Source organism: Magallana gigas, chromosome 6, assembly GCF_963853765.1.
Source record: "Magallana gigas chromosome 6, xbMagGiga1.1, whole genome shotgun sequence".
In the NCBI taxonomy this organism is placed as follows: Eukaryota; Metazoa; Mollusca; class Bivalvia; order Ostreida; family Ostreidae; genus Magallana; species Magallana gigas.
In genome coordinates, this window is record NC_088858.1 from 14,231,452 (window position 1) to 14,252,121 (window position 20,670).

Below are 20,670 nucleotides of genomic sequence, written 5' to 3' on the forward strand. Positions count from 1 at the left end.
TTTACTGTCATTCGTAATTTCATTTTGAAATTAATGTTGAATTTCTAGCATTTTGGTGGAAATTGGACCTATTTATACGCATTTATAATATGTTTATACAGTTTTTTGAAGTAGAGTTCCCAAGCAATAATTTTTTCATCGTCACACTCTGAGTCGTGGTAATGCCATGGTTGGTTGTAATATAAACTATAGAAAAATGTTTAACCATATTGTGCTGTGTACTAGTATGATTTCTCCGAGCATTATAGTTCATTAATATATTTATCATATAATACACAAAAACCTTATCCATATATAATATCTTAGTTTTAGGAATTGAAAACACTGCAAGCAACACAGTGCATTGTTCTACAATGTGCATATTTGCATGTATGATCATATAGTTACTTTAGTGTCTTCATTTGTCTGTGATAACACTTGTTACCAAAGTAAGGTATAATTAAATTCAGTTCATCAATGACGTAAATCGTATATCATTGGGCTTTATGATAGATTTGATCACGCCCCGACCGAAATTATCACCTTATAATATTCAAAAAATGATTCCTTATTACATATATTAATATAAATTTAAACCATCGTACGATTAAATGTTTAAATATGAATAAGCAAACCCCGCTGGCGCCTCAATTTGGCTTTATGAGTTATATAGTACAAAATCGATACTTAGTATTATCACAGGCATAGACACTTGAAAATGTAAATATATATCAATAAAATTTAAAATTTCAATTGCAACAACCATAATTTCATATGTCAAGATCACCACGTTCACAACTAACAAACAATAACCCATGATTTTTTTTAATTTAAAAATAACACATGACAACGTACATACATGTACATAAAAATATAACTTTACTGTTAATACAACTGAATAACCAAAATATTTTAAATTGACATTCTAAATGAAAAATGTACATTGTCAAAAACCTTTGATGGGAGCAACCAGTCATAATTTTATCTACGGTACATTTGTTAAAGCTAGCATGACATTAAATGTCAAAAGGTTATGAAATTATTGCTTGGCTATAAATACTTTTGTGTGAATGTTCTTGAAATAAAATATAGGTAAATAGAAAATAAATAAGTGGGTAACTGCATCATTTACCCTGTTCTGAGTTTGCAGACTTTAATGTCGTAAAGTATTTCATTGCTAGGTCAAAATTAAGAAGGAGGCAGACAAAAAACAATTTGTCTCTCTTTTGAAACGGGGGTATTTTTTTCAATTACTTTTTTATACCACACATTTACCAAACTCCTATACTGGCGTAAATAAAAACTGTGCTATCAGTGCATTTTTCAAATGAAAGAGTTACAGACATGGATCAGTTAACGTATGTTTAATATGGGTGAACTGTTGAACATATCCCTTCAAGTGAAAATTAATTGTACAAATCAAAATGTAAAAAAAAGATTATCATAACTGATTGAAAGCATTCACAAAAATGTACAAATGAAAAAAAATACACAAAACAAAAACTAAATATCAAACAACATGTATAAATAAATTGCACATTAAAATATGAACTTGCTATAAGTCATTTGTAAAGGATAATCATAAAGCATATACATATTTTTCTAAATATCCACTGAAAGCAAATAAAAGACATACCGTATACCGTATCTATAATATTATTGTTAACATGATTTAAACTTTACTGTAAAATCATGTTAACAATAATTATAAAACAATAATTGTCCTAGCTATTAAACATATACTGAACATAATTTTGATAAAAAAAAAAACCTGCATTTTAAAAATGATTCATACTTATTGCACAATTATATGACAGTATCCAAGAGTATCATGTTAAACAGTTTTTTTCAAAATTACTAGGTCAAACTTTTCTTATCATATAAGAAACACAAATTAAAGCATATCATTTATGCTCTTAGTTCGAAATCATTAAAACGTAGCCATGATAAGAGGAAATTACAACACTTAGTATAAATATTTCCTCTACATTTCAAGACAATGACAACAAATCAATGAATTATATGTAAACTCTACATATAACCTAAGCCAGAGACATCAGAATCAAATTGGACATGACATACTAGAAAGTATCTGAGCAAAATAAAACCGAGAATGCTATATGCATCCAAAGTGTCTAATGAGATTATTTTAAAATTTTTCCTGTTCTGGGAAATTTAACTTTGAACTAAAAAAAAATGTTAAAGTAAGGATATGCTAAATACATGTGGTAAAGATATAAATGTCATCTGTTACATGAACATTTGGATGAGACTCAATGTCAAAATTTTTTATAGTTACATTTATAGATACTGATTAAAAAAAAATTATTCAAATGTTCATAGATTAAAATTACATTTTAATAACTTAAATTTAAGAAAGTGATTGCAAAATTATTAAAGTCCTCATATTCCCCTAAAACTGTCTAACAAACAAAATCCTTGATTTTCCCAAAGATAACAAATTTCAACAGCTTTTGCCTCTTCAAAAGAAACTTACACGCTGTTTTTAAAAGACAAGTATACAGAGATCATACATACACCAAATTACCCTTTACAGGAGTATGGTACACAAGAATAAAATATACATTGTATTACCCTTTACAGGAGAACAAAAAGAACAAAAGACATGAAATGGATAACAATGCAAGCTCCTTGTCTGAAGTTGTATACAATCTGTCGTCTACATGCATCATTCCGAGTTCCTTTGTAGCCAGTGTTGGACGGTCTGTCCATTCTGCTCTAGCCACTGGATGTTCATCTGAATATTCTCTGAGGCTATTTGTACTGCTCGAGTTCCTGGCCCAGCATCGTGTTCTTTGAAAAATTGTTGCACCTGCATGTACAGGAAAGGTAAATTGCTATATGTACCTTTGGAAATATCTGTTGTAGAACGATATTCTTATTAATAATATAAAAGCCATGAGTGCCTCTTTGACATTGATATAATGAAACTTTTGAGCATTTAGTATGAATGATACTCATATTCGTACTTCTTGCTCCAAAAAGCATACATAAACTAAAATTGTATTCATGAATGAAGGTGATATTCTGAGATTCTGAAATTCATACAATGTATGTATTTGCAGCAAAGCATACATTCTAATTTCTCACAGCTTTAAAATCTACAGGCAAAGGTTTGGGTAGGAAAATTAATATCTTAAAACATGAATCAAACAGAGCAACAGATAACAAGACAAAAAGGGCCAAATTTATCTTAGTAATTATATCTCATTAAAATAAAAAAAAATTTAAGTCAAGAATTTTGTATAATGTATATGTTTCAGCAAGCCCCTACCTCTTCCAAGTCAAATGGAGTAGAAAATTCACTGGTACTATCCTTAATAATATCAGTCAGAGTAAAAGAAACATCTCCAAACCTGGAAAATAGACAAGAGGCCAATAAACCTTAACGGTCACCTGAGTAGCATAGAATCCATACACAAACTTGTCGAGGAGTCTAATATATGCATTTAATTAGGTTTCATTCTGAAGTAGAAAAATTATAAATTTGTAATGACGACCACCTCCCTGCCTGAAATCTTTCAAAAGAACTATGAAACCTATAATTTTGGCAAAAAACTTAAAAATATGGTTTACAAAATCATGAATTCAGTTTTCCTTTCAGGTATACGGGAGTAAAGAGGATAATTTTTAAACATTATATGCATTAACACCTATACATCCATTTTGGCCCTGTCCTATAGTCACAACCCATATTCCAGGGGACATGAAATTATAAATTTCAGTAGAGGACTTCCTGGTAAACATAATTATGAAGTCAGTTTTTCATACAGATGTGTGAAAATAGAGAAGATGTTTAAACATTATATGCATTAACACTATATTGCCATATTGCCCCTCCACCATGTCCTAAACCCCTGACCAAGGGGCCATGAATTTCACAATTAGGAAGAGGAGTTCGTGAACATCAAAAAACCATGTATTCAGTTTTTTGTCTACATGTGTGGGAGTAAAGAAGAAGATTTTCTAAGATTAAATACAATTTAACTATATGGCTATATTGGCCCCACCCTAGAGCCTGAATCCCTGACCCAGGGGCCATGAATTCCACAACTTTGATAGACGGCTTCATGGACATCATAATCATGCATTTAGTTTTTAACAAATATATATGAGAGGAGAAGATTTTCTAAGATTTATTACATTTTTACTAAATGGCTATATTGGTCCCACCCTAGAGCCTGACCCAGGGGCCATGAATTTCACAATTTTGGTAGAGGGCTTCATGGACATCATAATCATGCATTTAGTTTTTAACAAATCTTTATGGGAGTAGAGAAGATTTTCTAAGATTAAATACAATTTAACTATGTGGCTATATTGGCCCCACTCTAGAGCCTGAATCCCTGACCCAGGGGCCATGAATTTCACAACTTTGATAGACGGCTTCATGGACATCATAATCATGCATTTAGTTTTTAACAAATATATATGGGAGTAGAGAAGAAGAGTTTTGAAAATTTGGCTTTTTTGCATATTTGGCCCCACCTGTGGTGCCCCGGGGGTAGTAGAGCCATGAATTTCACAATTTAGATTCCTCTTACCAAAGAGATGCCTCAAACTAAAAATAGTAACAATCAGGCTTGTACTTTTTAAGGTAACTCCATACTCGTAAAATTCTCTGATGAAAGTTGAAAAACCGAACTGATTTCAACTTAATAGACTTAAATTTCATCAATTGTTAGAAAAAACATACATGTTATCACACTTTTTGAGATGCCAGATAAACATAAACTATAGCATATTTAAGCATCAGAAAACTGTATTTTTTTGGTTAAAAGTAAAATTTTTGCAGGCAGAAATTTGTTTATCTTGTTTAATTTTATTGTCAACTTTATCAGAAAACTAAAACAACAAAAATATTTTACAATTAATCGTTGGGATAAGAAAAACTATGGCATTTAGACATACAGCTGAAATAAAAGTCAGAAAAAGAGTTATTTCCCCTTAACATCGATAAAATGTATAAAAAAATTGGAAATTTAGGATAAAATTAAGCTGCGAAAATATCTTGAACCTAACAATAATTCTAATTACTTCCGTGTGATTATATTCACATAAAATAGATAAAACTATCTTGCACAAATTTTAAGTAACTCAAAGTTTTACAAAAAAGTATGACATCACAGAACACTGGATCTACTTTAAGAAGATTTTTTGTGTAATTTTAAATCCTTAATATAATCAGTAAATAATTTAAACATTCAGTATACAAATAATCAGATGATAGAAATGGAGAAAACCTTACCATTTTCTTAATTTGGACCAGTTTCTTTGCACAAATCTCCATGCCAACAGCCTACCATCAACATTCCCTGAGACAAACTTTATGACAGTTGAAATATCTTGTTGTTTAATGATTTTATTGTCCAATGCGTACTGCAGATATCTTTTAAAATAAAAAAAACAGAAATATATACGATTTATTGAAATCTGGTATAACTAAAATATTCTACAGACAGGTTCATGTTCTATTAATGAGATATGTTGAATAAAAGGAGATGTATAATCGTTTCAATATGAATATCTCGGATTAAACTAACTGGGTTAGAAATACTGTAACTGCAACTATTATTCATGTGCGAGAAACATTTGCGAGATTGGTGAGAGCCTCTTGTCACTTACATTTCTCACCACAAACTAGTCTTTGTTGTATGGGTTTTATATCAAAAGGAGTGTGGGAAAAGCGTGGTCATAAAAAGTAGTCATCGCAAACCAGTTTATCTCCGTTAAATCGCGAAATAAAGTCATTGCGAATAAAAGTAGGTTTACAGTTTCTTATTGTTTAATGATTTTATTGTCCTAAGTCTACTTAATTCATTATTATAAACTTCTACAATTAAAACATACATGTACAAGTGCATGTACTTGTTATGTAATAATTTTTATAAGAATTCTTTATAAGGTCTGTTGAAAAAAAGTATAATGGTTTGGACTAGTATATCTAAGGTTAGACTATTAAACTGGGTTAGAAATATTTTGAATGTCAAACACATCATTGAGATATTACATGTATATCATTTTGGTCAGTTTATAGACAATCATGTTATGTAATGCCTCCATACATAATGAAATGTAGCTTAGTTTATTCTATTACTAGACTGATCATATCTAAGTACCAGTAATAGTTTATAGTCAATCATGTTATGTAACGCCTGCATGTATTTTGAAATGTAGTTTACTTTATAGTATTAAAGAGTCATGAAGGTTGCAAATTTGACCGATTTACCAGATGTTCTCATTTAAATCAAATTCTACATAATTTTTTGTTGCTTTCATCATACTGTGAAAGGTTGGCCTATTACTAAACTAATCATATCTTAGCACTGGTATCATCATCAATTACATTTAATGTTGTCTGCATTTCATGCACATAATTTTACAGATAAATTATTCAAGTGCATAATACTTTCAGTGGCAACTAGCTCTTTAAATACAATTTATTTTATGGTCTTTATTCTGTAAACCACTGAACAGCATTTATATGTAATATATACTGAATGTACCTGCTAAGCAGAGAGTCGTCCCTAGACTTTGCCAAAGCTTTCATCAGTTGTGACCGCTTTGAAGGTACTAAAACAGTTAAGTACTGGCTCTTCACAAACGTCCACTCTTTTTCTGATCCATACATAATCCCTGCATCAAATATTCTGCCTTGTAATTCAGGATCAATACTGAAAAAGGAAAACAAAAACACTTTGTTAACATCCATCCAATAATCACCATTAAATCAAGAGCCTATTTTTTCTTCTTTCATTTTTTTGAAAACAAGTTACATGTACATTCTGTGGTATCATCCATATTTGTTGATTACCAATTTTTGTGTATCTTGTTGCTGAGTTTCTCCACAAAATAAAATGTTTATTGAAGTGCTATTATTTAAGATTTATTGTATTGATAGGATAATTAGGCATAAATTTAAATATTCTCGAATTTCAAACTGATTTTCACTAAATTCACAATTTAAAATTGATGCCCAGGAATATTAATGAAACCACAGCACTCCCTAGACTGGGTACATGTACATACTTATCTGTGTTCTGCATCCACTGGTTGAAGCGATCTGTTGCCTCCTTCACTGTGTTTACATCTCCATACGATACAGCTACACTGATAAGCAAAGACTGAAGACGCCTGAAATAACAGCAAACCAATCAATCATTCATTAGGAGGATCTTTTCCAAGATTGATTATGTCATTCTGATGTAATTGAATAGTTGTTGTTTAGATAAAAATCTCTAGTAGAGAGAGAAGTACGATCTTTCTGTAACCTAAAATACAAACTTAGAAAATGCTTCCCCTGTAGTGATTTAAGGTTCATCAACACCCTGTGATCATCGACACGTCCTATGACAGTATGTCACAACATGGTAATCTCAACCCACTGTGAACCTAATTATATCACCAAAAGTGGACATTTCTCTACACTGTGTATTATAGTAACTGTTATTAATTTTTGAAAGTCCATATTTTCCTCAAAAATTTACTTTTTTCTGCCATTTTCAAGTCAAGCACATGTTAGAATACCATATATTTAGAATATAGAAGATAAGGGTTGCATGCAGAACTTTTTCAAAAGGTGTGGAGGACCCTTGATACAGTTACCAAAAGAAAATTTGACTCATCTGTAACAAAAAGAGAGGGTATATCTGCTGTTGTAAATATAATGATGATAATGCATGTAATGCTCAATTATATTTTTTTCGCAGCAAGTCCTTCCTCACCTTGTAAGATAATCTCCCTCCTTTTTCCATCCCAATCGAGTCATTTGCTTTTTCATTAGTTTCAAAACATATTTCTGTAAGAAAATGACTGTCATCTAAGAAGGTAAAATGTCAACATGTTTCTGCTTTAAATCAAAATGTACTTCTTCTTACATACATGAATAATAATCAACAATCATTTTACAGTTTCATGGAAAGTTATGAATTTATCTATCATGTAATAGCCTTAATTCGATCAACTTGAATTAACACTGTGACATGGCAAGAATTCATGAACAACCTTGACCCTCTCACCTTGAAAATTGTGACCACATCCCTGTCATATATTCTTTGCTTTATGTAGGTCAGAGCTGATATGGCAGAACTCCAGGGTAGGAAGTCTTCCTCATTCTCAAGATATTTTGTCATTTCCAGTGGAATAGTGATGTTAAGAAGCCCAGATCTACAGAAAGCATTCAAAGAGGATAACAACACACAGGGGAGTAAGAAACTTTAGGTTGTCTGATTCCTCTGTGCTGAAGAATGTGCAACCATTTATCCTTGCCAAGAAAAGCAATGACTATGATTTCATCATCTTAAATCTTCACAAATTTAGATGCTAAGCAATTAGAAATACTGTGAGTACTCTTTTAATGTTTAACTTAAGCACTCTAAATCGACCATTATACAATACACAACTTTAGACTGAAGTTGGACTGTATGTACCAACCTGGAGAGTTCAAAGGCATCACTGATAAATCCTGCTCTATCCCCATCAGAGAAAACCTGAAAAAGATGATAATTTTTGCATGTACAGTATGATTGTTTGAATTATGATCACAAACTTAAGTTAACATTGCTTCTAATTGTACCACATAAAATCGTACACAAATATTTGAATACATGATATAGAGCAACAATAGTGAAGAGCTATGTTATATTTCAGTGTTTGAAAATGTTTTTTAAAGCTGCATGGTCCAATTTTTTCGCTATTAAAGTATCAAATAATTTTCCATATGAACCAATAAGAAAGTTATAGGTTTTTGCCTATTTACACCAGCAGAATCGGTCCCCTTTTGAAAATGGGAAAATTCAACTAAATAAAATAATTTCTTTTAGAGGCAAACAAAAAACAAACCAAACTACTTCATGGGAATGTTTTAAAAGGGGAACTATTAAGTTTTCATCCTCCATATGATGGGTTTTATTCAACCCACGTGTTATGCATCAATTCTTAACAGAGCAAACATCAGAAATATTAGTGAACATATTGTACACAGCTTTTTTTTTGATTTGACAAAACATTATCACCTTTATTCATAGCAATGTCAAAGTCATAATACAGTTATAGCCCCTCGACATCAGGGGCTAATTCAAACATGAGGCATAATACCTTTAGCTAGGTATCCTTTGTGTCGTCTGTTTTGTAAACAAATTTTGTACAGCATTTTTTCATTTACATGTAAATATGGCTTAATTGACCAGGAAAACTACTGCAATGTCTTTTATTATGCACATACTTAGCATAACCATCGTTTAAAAGTGTAAACAAAATTTGATATAAAATTGTACTAAGCACGTTTGGATACACCAATACAGGTAAACCTGGCCAAATGACCATTTAATAGAATAAAACAAATATTTACCTTATGGTTTTTCATCAGGTGTTGTGTTATTTTCTGCCAGGTGGACAAGTCATAGTTCACTCGGTAGTATCCAGTGTTTCCATAGTTACCAATCACCAACTTATTACTGTCAACGTTTACAACAGCTAAAAAACAGTTACAAAAAACAACTTTTATAATTAATAAAATTTATTGCTCAATTCAATTCTTAACAGATATTTAATAACTTCATAAAGTTGTAATTGATGCTATGTTTATTAATGATAATGACAATTATCATTGGTTGAATATAAATCATATACTGTTTATCAGGTTTTTTCTGCATATATCCAATTTCTGCTTTGTTTGCGATGATTTCCAAATTGCAGAAAATAAATCAGCGTAAATTTGATACAAAGTTTTGTTTTTGTAAAATAGTTCTCTCTTTCCTGATAAAGTAAACAGGTCAGTAAAAGTACGGTGAACTGTGTTCAGTAAGTTTAGTTAGAGGTAGAAATTGCGTGATCGGAGGACAGGTGCCAGATAATAGATTTGTAAGCCCTGTTGTTTATTTAATAATCCACTGACAATCTAATTAAAATGGTCGCTTTCCTTGCGTAAACCGATGTCTAATTATACCTGAGCCACTGGTATATGTAACGGTACATGATTTATTTATTTATGACTGTTTGCGTCTCTGCAAATAATTATCGGTAATTATTTCACACTAAGGAAAACGTGCAAATGGATTCCTTGTCCGAATTTTTCATTACAAAGAGCAACAATTTACTTTTCCCCTCTTTCCTCACAGGTTTAAACAATTGTGAATTATATTTACAATGTGACTTTGAAATAGTGAAAATTTGATTCACATAAATTTTATATACCATTCTAGGCTCTGATTCGCGGGAAAAACATGACGCGGAAAAACCCTGATATACGGTAATACAGGTACAGTATATGTATTAATGAGATAACGGAGCCATCATAAATAAAGTCATGAAATTTGTAATAGTATTGTTTGCGTACCAGTATTATTCAATCAAAAGACACTAAAATGTTTAAATGCTTTGTCTAAAAATGTATAATTTGCAAATATATGATTTGAAATAAAGTTAGAAATTGCCATTAAAAGGTAAAATTATCATAAACAATTAATCAAAGCATAACAATACCTTGTGTCATGTTGAGCCATACTTTGTTTTCTATAAAGTTACCTCCTTCTTCCATCTCACCATATACAAACGGCACATACCATTTGTAACTACAAAAAAATAATACAAGTTACCACTTAAGATTATTCTGGTTTTTTTTTACACTTTCCAAAACAACAGCAGAAGAATCATCAAGACATGTTGAGTGTGGGAGGAAAACAAAGTAGAATAAAAATGATCTTGATAAAATCCTCTCTGATGCTCAAGCTATGATGATGATAAATAATAAATGCATATTGTTAACTTAAGATCTTTTATAATTATCCTTTTATTTTTTAATGTCTAATAATACCAATATTTGATGATATTTGACTATACTATTAATGATACTTTAGCTATTTATTTGACAGGATATCTGATAAAACTAGATAATATACATGTACATGTACTATCTTACATGTATTATGACCACTTGATGATATCTGTACATGTCTGATAATATCCTATTAGTTGATGATACATGTATCTAACCATGTTTGATGATATCCTTCTTAAATAGAGACAGAAACTCCTCCTTTGTTTAACATCTGACCATATCAAATAATATCATATTCTGTGTTTATGATGATATCTCTTAATGTCTGATCATATCCTATTACTTTGATGATATCTGACAATATCTCATGATATCATACCCATATGGAGACTGAAACTCCTCCTTTATGACTGAGTGTGGGAAGCTGAGGTAGCGGCTTTGAGAGAGGGTGACCCTTGATCCCTGTCTACTGATTGAGATGACAGGATATCCCATCTGCAGGGTCCAAGTGTCCATTACAGCCTTAACATCTATTTTCTGAGACGAAGACTGTTCAACAACAAAAACAAAAACAAGACAAAAGGTTAATTGTATTGGTCTAGTTACTTTCCTTGAATAAATAAATTTACTTTAACTCTAAAACTGCCTGTTTTTAACCTCCCCCCCCCCTCCCCTCCCCCCCCCCTCCAAAAAAAATAATGAAAGAAAATGATGCCCACAAGTATCAATGAAATCACAGAATGCACAAAGGACATGACTAGTTGACTAGTTAATATTAGGGTACCTCTGATAAAGACTGCCACAAATCGGCAGTGACAGCATTACTGTAGCTGTACTTCCTAAGGTAGCTGCTGATGCCCTTGTTGAAATCTGCCTCTCCGAGAAAAGTCTTCAACATTCGAATGACAGAGGCTCCCTATCAAAATATAAGCTGTATGTTGTTTGACCCTCAAAAGAATAGGCAATGCATGTATCTGGATTATATGTGCATGTCAGATTACTTGTGATCTTGGGAGGTGTGATAAATCAAAATACAACATATACTTGTATCATACATTAAATGTACATTAAATATAGATTTTGACTCTGAGGCAAGGACTGATGATGACATTGCCAATACAAAAGCTCTTAAGAAACATTTTATGATTTTATGACTACTCATGAAACTGAAAAATATTAGTAAAAGACGAAGACTTGATTCAGACAAGCATTATAAGTAACTATCATTTTATTCAAAAGTATATACAAAGTGGTATAAAAAATTATTAATGAAAATACTATCCTCTCATTATTTATACACTGTAAATTATACAACAGTACATGTACTTTTGAAAAATACATCATCCTTGATTATAATAGATTTAATCCACTAGTCTACATCAGTAAAACAGGAATGGAATTAAAGTACATATATTTTCTTATTAAAGGCTGATAAAAGTCAAAAGTTTTTGTTAATACACACATAATGGTCATGATGTTTATATAAATATGTCAGAAATATTTAGGAGTTAATATGTATGGTAAAATTAATTTATGGTGAAGAAAAAGTAGGACAAAGAAAGAGGGTAAACTTACAGGGTTACCTGAACTAAATGACCTATTTTTAAAAATGTTAAAAAAGAAAGCATCAATTCCCTATGTCACTTAATCATGAAAACACACAGTTTAAAAATTCAAATGGTTTTGCAGCAAAAATTGTACATGACATGTATTGATATCAGAGATTTAGAAACAAAAGGAAACATGCTAAACAAAGCATACTTATCAATCCTGAAAGAAACAATTAAGTCAACACAGCTTGCGACAAATCTAGACCATTCGTCTTTGAAAGACAGAATCAACTCTGTCATTACACTAACCTTGAAGTAAGAAATGGAGTCGAAGAGGTCATTGATCTGGTCTGGGTTGTGGACAGGTGTGGCTATGGGGTGGGAACTCTTCACACTGTCGTATGTTAGGGCTGGGGACAACGTCAGCTCAAAAAACTGCTGCTCCTGTTAAGGATGATTCAACAACAATTAGACTAGTTGATGAAATCTGATGAATATTAAATACTTTTTCTCATGTAACCAAATAGTCAAAAGCATGCATTAATTTAATTCTGAATAATAATTGGTAATTAAATGCACAATCACTTCTTTATATACATGATATAAAGAGGGAAACAATATCTGACATTTTCATTTTGATCTCTGTAAAACAATTTAATGTATCAGGACATCAAATGCAGATGAATAAGGGTAACATTGAAAATACTGATTGATACACAAGCATTGTACTGAAAAAGTCATTATTTTAAAAGGTTTTGGTTTAATTTCTTCGCTGTTTCCAATTTTTTCTTTCCAAAAATTATTTGACAAACCTTCTGAATTACATTATCATTATTTACTTCTCTTCTCAATAAAAATGAGCCCTTTCATTCCTTTTAATGCAATCTGTTTTACCATTTTCCAGGTTTCATTGAGCGACTCTGTTCCTAGGTACTCCACGAATGTAGCAAAGCCTTCATTCAGCCACAAGTCATCCCACCACTTCATAGTGACCAGGTTACCAAACCACTGCAAAGACACCAATATATCGGTACAAAATATATGAAACTACATGTACCGGTATCTAGTACACAGATAACAGAATACCAGTAAATTGTATTAGCAAATCTTTCAATCAGCCGCAAGTCACCCACCATAACTTAAAGGGGCACGGTCACGATTTTGGTCAAATTCTATTTTTCTTGTTTATAATGCTTTAGTAATGCATTTCTAATGATCAACCAAAATTTGAGTGTCATTCATAAAGTTATAAGCAAGATAAAGAGCTCACAATTCTTTGTTGTGCAAACAAGGCTCGTACATGCCACATTTTTCTTTACATTGGTTTGATATACCAGTAAACAGTTATTTTTTAAGCTGATTTTTCTATCTGCTGATTCGTTTTGAACATAAACAGCGTTTGTCATATTCATTAAGGTCTAGTACATTATAATTCATTTTTGGCGTTAAAACTAGATGTGCCGTAACGCCAAAAATGCCACCACAGGTGACCAAAATTTCAAATGCCATAAATTTAATATTTGTTAAATTGCAGAATAAGTTATAAATCCCTGAAAATTATACTCATTTTCTTTTAAGTTCAAGAGGCATAACTCTGTCAAAAATCATTGGACCAGAACTAAATTCAAACTTGATCTATATTTTCTTGTAAATAACCAACGTATGAAATATCAAATTTATATATATGCATCCCTTTGAAAGTTAGAGAGCGAAAACTGAGAATTTCTCTTTTTTTTCAAAGTTCAAGAGGCATAACTCTGTCAAAAATCATCGAACCAGAACCAAATTCAAACTTAACCTGTATATACATAAAGTACAGTACCAATCAGACCCAACCTAACAGAAAGTAAACCCCAGCTAAACCCTGGGTTTACTTTCTGGGTTTACTGCGGGTTTACTAGAGTGGACCCAAAGTAAACCGAAAGTAAACCAAGAGTGGGCACAGAGAATAAACCCAGTCAGAAATATGCCCCTGCAAGCAGAAGCTAAGTGTGTATTCAGAATATACAAGGGGCAGGAATTATTGGCAGTAGTATGGTTAGATAAAAGATGGGTCTGCTTCACAGTTCTGTGCGTACAGTTGACCTCAAAAGCAATTTCCAAGTAAACCCAAAGTAAACCCCGAGTAAACCCAAAAACCCAAAGTAAACCCCGAGTGGAACCAAATTTTCAAAAAATAAACCCAAAGTAAACCCCAAAAGTAAACCCAGGGTTTAGTTAGGGTTTATTCAGGTGTTAAGTTGGGCCTTATCGGTACTGTACATCCATATATCAAATTTGAGTTGATTGTGTGCAACAGTTGTTGAGATAATTATTGGAGAGTGAATGATGATGGAATGACAAAAAGATGGAAGGATGGAGGGATGGAATGACAGAACGGGGTAACACATGTATATGCCTAAGCCATTTCATGGCCTGGGCATAAAAAAATTAAATGCATGCATCCAATTATCAAACATTATACATGTGTCTACCCCGGATACTTGAAATACAACCCATACTGAATATCTTGTGATTTTGTACTCTAAATTCAAAAGTGGTACACTAAGTACTGTTTAGCAATCCCTCTGTTATAATGAAACTTCACAAGCTAGTCTATTGTTGTTTGTTGTTGTTTGTACCTGATGAGCGAGTTCATGGGCCACCACAATGGCTACCCACTCCTTGTCCCTTGTAGAGGAGTGTACGGGGTCATACAGCACTGCTGTCATTCTGTAAGTGATCAGGCCCCAGTTCTCCATAGCTCCAGATGAGAAGTCAGGAATAGCCACCAAGTCTGTTAATACCATATCCATTTGTAAGAGGGTTGAAGAATGTTAAAGTGGAAATTAGTACAGTTTACAGACAAGTGAAAAGCTGTGAATGTGACAGCAAACCGGGTTTTCTTTTATGTGAACTGTATCTATAATCCATGTCAACCCGTATCCAGTGAAATGGAGTGCCCTATATGCAATATTTTGCCAAAAAATGACTAAGTTCAAAAGCTGGTATTTTTTTCATAAATTATCGGAAATCAAAATCCTAGCAATATGCACACCTCTGATATATGTACAATTGATCTGCAAAAGAACAACTTCCTATCTTGAAAACTGTAGGAGGAGTTATCCATACAATGAGGATACCCTTTTGGCAGCCACCCGCCCACCCGCCCGCCATTTTCACTATTTTAATAACCAGATTTTTCCGTTGGAAACCCCGGTTAAAAATCAAGAAACAACTATATCTGAAGATATTTACTCCATCAAGTTATGACATAAAAACATATTCACTTTTATTCTTCTGCATTCAATTATCCCTGGCAGCAGTTAATGAATATACTTGTACATGAAGCAAGAGCTATTTTTAAAAATTTCCGCAACTACATATTCTTTACACACACAAAACGTATGTATCCACCACTACAATTAAGTCTAGCCATACCTTGTTTCGGAAGTGGATAAGGAATATCAAATAGCTTATTGTAGCAGTCCAGGACATTCACTGCTACTTGAAGGGCGTAGTGAGCCTGGCTGATCTGATCCTTTGGGGCCCATACAGTCACCTACAATCAAAATGTGAGATAAACAGTCTCTGTCACATACAAAAAGAATGTGACATACCGTATACAGTCACCTATAATTAGTCTTTCAGAACTAGATAGATACATGTACAGTATATACAGTGACAGTTACCTTTACCTATCAAAATGTGACATCATGTTAACTCTCCCAACAATCAAACTACAACATATACGAGGGTTAATTGTTAGAAAGTTCGCGGACAAGTTTGATTGTGAGCGGACTATTCGCATGATACTAACAAAACTTTTCATATTTAATCTTGACGTATTTTCTAAGAACTATGTAAAGATTTGTTGATTTTAAATGCACCTTAAAAAATATACAGATTAATTATTTTGATAATATATGCCTCACAGATCATGTCAGTTTTTAAGTGTTTTATATTTTGTACTATGCATTTTTTCTTATTAAGAAAATGTACAGTTTAAGCGCATAAAAATAAACGATATTTCATATGACATCACAATAAGTTACGAAGGTCATTTGTTAAAGTTTCAATTAAATTGAAGAATTTCTGACCGTTTTTTCACCAAATAAGGACTTCCAACACAAGAAAAATGAGTCAAAAAACGTTTAAGTAAATGGACACCTTGGAGCATCGGGCCGTCATTAAATTTTGTGTGCACGCAGAAAAAAGACCAAAATGTTCTTTGATGCTGCTATTTTTATAGGACAAAGGTTTACAATTGGAACCACAATTGGAATTGAATTTTGAAAATGGAAATACTGATATCTTGAGCTCTTGCAGCACCGCGACCCCCCATAAAGCCTGGATCTTGCACCTATGGATTTCGCTTTATTTCCTTATCTGAAGTCGAAACTGCGTGGGCAGAGATTTTCAAACCTAAATGATCTATGATATGACACAAAAGACTTCATACAAAAATTTGACAAATAATGGTGGGAACCTGCGTTTTATAAATGGGTCAATGGCATGAAAAGTGAGTGAACTAAAAGGTCTTTACTTTGAAAAAGAGTGTCAGGTTCAAATTGTCTTTCCGTAGTTTGACATTAAATGATGTCGTGGAAACATGAAATGGTGCCCCATAAATCCAATTCATGCAAAATAAAAATCACTGTATCTTTTGAAAACAACTTCAAAATCATATGAATTTTTGCACACTTATTTCCAATTGGTAGTCATTTAATAAAACATACATCATTCTGCAAAGTACACAGTAATTTTGCCGTAAATCACTTTGTCCGCGAACTATTCTAACCACCCTCGTACAGTTGCAAATATTCATTTACAATCAGAATGTCAATTCTGACATATTCTTTGCTCCCAAGTATTACAATATTTTTCGTGAATTTCTGTAGGTGGAGTTCTCCACAGAAGTCCACAACATGGGAAATCGGCAGCTTATACAATGTACATGTATGACAAGAGGACAAATACAATAGAACCAATTCTCTCTCTCTCTTTCTCTTTCTCTCTAACAAATGAGTAATGAGCTACATACACCCTGCTCAAAATCTCATTGTAGTGTACATATATTTAATGTTGTATAATGCTGTTTGAAAGGTAATAGATAATATTTTTTATGTACTTAGATGTAATCATCTAATACATGTATCAACAACCCAATATCCATCTCATATTCCATTGTACATGTACTTACATTAGTACCAGCTTTGGTCTTATTTGTGATGGAATCAAAGTCACACACAATAAAGGCCACCAGATATGTGCTCATCTTGACACTCTGCTGGAACTTGTCCCGCATCAGACCATTGGTGGGGGTGGAGGATATCAGTGGCATGTTGAACAGGGCCTTATAGTCTTTGTCTCTCACAATGGACATGGAAAAGTTGGCCTTCATAGCAGGTTCATCAAAACATGGGAATGCTTGGCGAGCGGCAGTGGGCTCAAACTGCGTGGAGGCAAGATATCTGGAAAATTATAAAGATAAAAGAACTTTAACTGTTGAAAAATTACAAGTACTTTGCATTTGGTTATGTGTATTAACATTGATGGAAGGACTTTGTCTGTGAAATATGATAGTTGTGATGTTATGATGTCTTTATAATACACTCTTGAACAGGAAATACAATACACAATGACTACTTTAATTGTTTATAGTCCCTACACTTTGTACTAGTAATGATAAGTGGTCATACCATTCCACAATTTTGTGATACATTATATATTGTTCACAAATACATTTCCCATATATACAGATATATGTATTCAAAAGTAAAGTGTAATACTATAATAAGTTAGGTTTTTTTATGATCGAGTGATGCATGATAATACATATTGTACCATTATCATAACTGCACTGGTAGTCTTAACTTGAAAAAAAATAATGCCTGCCAAATAAAAAAGTGTTAAGTACAATTATAAATCTTTATGAAAACCAATTCAACCCTTTATATAAATATATTGCTCTTCTAAATTCTTTCCTAAATGTCTTAGTTACTACAATAACTTAAATAGTGTAAAATATGTTTTGATTTGGATCAAAAACTATACTGTTTAAGTTTCTCTGGTGTATTTGCTTCAATTATCGGTCATGCATGCAGGCATGCAGTACACATTTTACTGAGAAAAGTCAGTGAATCGATCGATCATTATGTAGAACTGTCACAGTTTTATAAGCCATTTAAGAGAATAGCTCTATAAATGAAGATTTTCAAAGAATTTAATGCCATTCTGAATTACTTTAATTGTATAAACAGATTTTTAAGATTATATGCTAATTTTTACAAAAAAAATCTTTTAACAAATGCAGTTAACTGCAAAATAATTTTGTGTCAAACTTGTTATTCACACTTAAATTTTTATACATGTACAATGTATCAAGTTTCGTTAAACTACACCGTTATGCTTTGTCGACCTCTATTGATTACTGTGTACCTGTGAACATCTTGTTTAGTTAAGGAACATTGTATCGCTGTGGCAACATGTTTTCCTTTTCTTTGTTTGTATAAGAGTACGACAGATGATAAAATCACAATCTTACACTTAGTGAGAATTCATATATCGATTCAGATAAATTTATTATTACATCCTTTAAAAAAAAAGTATCCTTTTGATATATGCATGCAGTAACTGTATTACAAACCTTATGACTTGATGGCTATCTGTATATGTACCAAGGTAGAATCCTGATAACTTTTTGTTCAATTTCCCCTCAAAGTGCATTTTTATATGTATTTTGTCCCCAGAAGAAACGCTTGACTCTAATTTCAGGTAGATCTGCTCGTTTTTTGTGTACTCCAACTGGTTGGTTATTTTCTTTTCATCATTGTCCGGTAGGGTTTTCACTGACACTTGTGTGACAACTAAATCTCTGGAATGTAAAACTACAAAGTCTGTTTTCTCTAAGACTTGGCACTTAATTTTCACATCCCCTGAAAACTTTCTCTGAGTAAGATTAGGATGGAGATAAATATCATATTCCAAGGGAGAAATTGAAGGTGGGAGTCTAATATTCCTCCACGGGAACTTTTCACCATTTGTGGCAATGTAATCTTCAACTGGTGCAGCGGTTGGGGTCACTGATTCTGTAGTTTGACCATCACAGGTTCTGGAACCTGATCTTGCAAATGCTGCAATTAGAGCCACCAGGAGGATGAAAATTCCCATCCCTACTATTATGGCTGTTGCCTTTCCTTTAGTGCAGATCAACTGTCGACATCTTTGTGGGAGGGAAGGCTCATATAAAGACTTCCTGTTCAAAGTATCACCTGTATACAAAAATAAAAACCAAGATCATGAAAGCTTACAAAATACATGTTCTGTTATTGACAACTCCAGTGAAGGAACATAGAGTGTACAACACATGTTTATGTGACAGGTTATGACCAACAGTAATGATTTTTAAAATTTATTTATTTGCATCGATAAGCTGACAACATGCTGATGCTAACCAAGTAAAAACATCAGATTCTGTTCAATAAAGTTAGAAATGAGATGTGATCATTATCCATGTAAATTATACATGTAGTTTATGTTGACTCCCCAACTTTATATGTTTTCATTTTACAGTGTCTCTGTGTATGATAACATTATGAATTGATTTTGTAATGTATAGTCCAATATGGTTTTCACCGATGACTATTCTAATACCGTACATGTATTTAATCGTACAACTGCTGAAAATTATATAAGTAAATATCATTAGGTGATCAAATACGGTTGTGCTTGACCAAATGAATCATAAAGCCTTTTATGCTTTATTGGATTTGATCAACTCTATCCATATTTTATTACCCCCCAATAATACTCAAAGATTCCTTATTCCTAAAATAATACATATAAACATTGGTATAAAATTTGAAAACTTGTTTTAGATGTATGATCTTACAGACTAAGGATTATTGATTTGTTAAACATTAAATATTGTGTCTAGTAAAACATACTAATCGCTGTATGTAATACATTTTCGGAGGTAAATGTAATTGTGTGCATGCAGTATATGTATTTCAGTCATGTTACGAGAGAAGTAGAGAATGACACTGTAAACATTGGAAATATGTGGCCCTGTATGCACTCATTCCTTCTATTTAATTATTTTTTTATTATAATTTGTCTAGAAAGTCATTCCACTTGATCGTTAAAATAAAAAGTTATTGTATAATACAGAATAAAAATGTAATGTCCAGTAGATTCATACTTCACGTTATTCTTTTGGCAGAATAAAATAATGCGAGTTAACATCAAACAGAACGTTAAATTAATTTCAGAAATATAAAATTATCTTTGATTTCTTTTCCTTTCAATTCTTAAGCAATGTATTTAAAACATTGAATAACGCCTATGATGAACTACTGAGCA

At 32.3% G+C, this 20,670-nt stretch overlaps 1 protein-coding gene across 1 annotated transcript in view; it reads right to left on the reverse strand.

The window, feature by feature from the left end:
- Positions 1 to 793: 793 nt before the first annotated feature.
- LOC105334900 (glutamyl aminopeptidase) overlaps positions 794 to 20,670 on the reverse strand; it is a 20,343-nt gene continuing 466 nt past the window's right edge. The window contains exons 2-19 of the mRNA XM_034469320.2: positions 18,956 to 19,580; positions 17,510 to 17,780; positions 15,748 to 15,868; positions 14,949 to 15,103; positions 13,222 to 13,335; positions 12,637 to 12,771; positions 11,562 to 11,693; positions 11,157 to 11,326; positions 10,483 to 10,571; positions 9,350 to 9,474; positions 8,434 to 8,489; positions 8,019 to 8,166; positions 7,725 to 7,798; positions 7,030 to 7,134; positions 6,507 to 6,674; positions 5,249 to 5,389; positions 3,275 to 3,356; positions 794 to 2,812 (exon numbers count right to left, since the gene is read on the reverse strand). Of these exons, the coding sequence (XP_034325211.2) occupies positions 2,669 to 2,812; positions 3,275 to 3,356; positions 5,249 to 5,389; positions 6,507 to 6,674; positions 7,030 to 7,134; positions 7,725 to 7,798; positions 8,019 to 8,166; positions 8,434 to 8,489; positions 9,350 to 9,474; positions 10,483 to 10,571; positions 11,157 to 11,326; positions 11,562 to 11,693; positions 12,637 to 12,771; positions 13,222 to 13,335; positions 14,949 to 15,103; positions 15,748 to 15,868; positions 17,510 to 17,780; positions 18,956 to 19,580 (2,855 nt within the window). The 3' untranslated portion in view covers positions 794 to 2,668. The remainder of the gene's footprint in view (positions 2,813 to 3,274; positions 3,357 to 5,248; positions 5,390 to 6,506; positions 6,675 to 7,029; positions 7,135 to 7,724; positions 7,799 to 8,018; positions 8,167 to 8,433; positions 8,490 to 9,349; positions 9,475 to 10,482; positions 10,572 to 11,156; positions 11,327 to 11,561; positions 11,694 to 12,636; positions 12,772 to 13,221; positions 13,336 to 14,948; positions 15,104 to 15,747; positions 15,869 to 17,509; positions 17,781 to 18,955; positions 19,581 to 20,670) is intronic.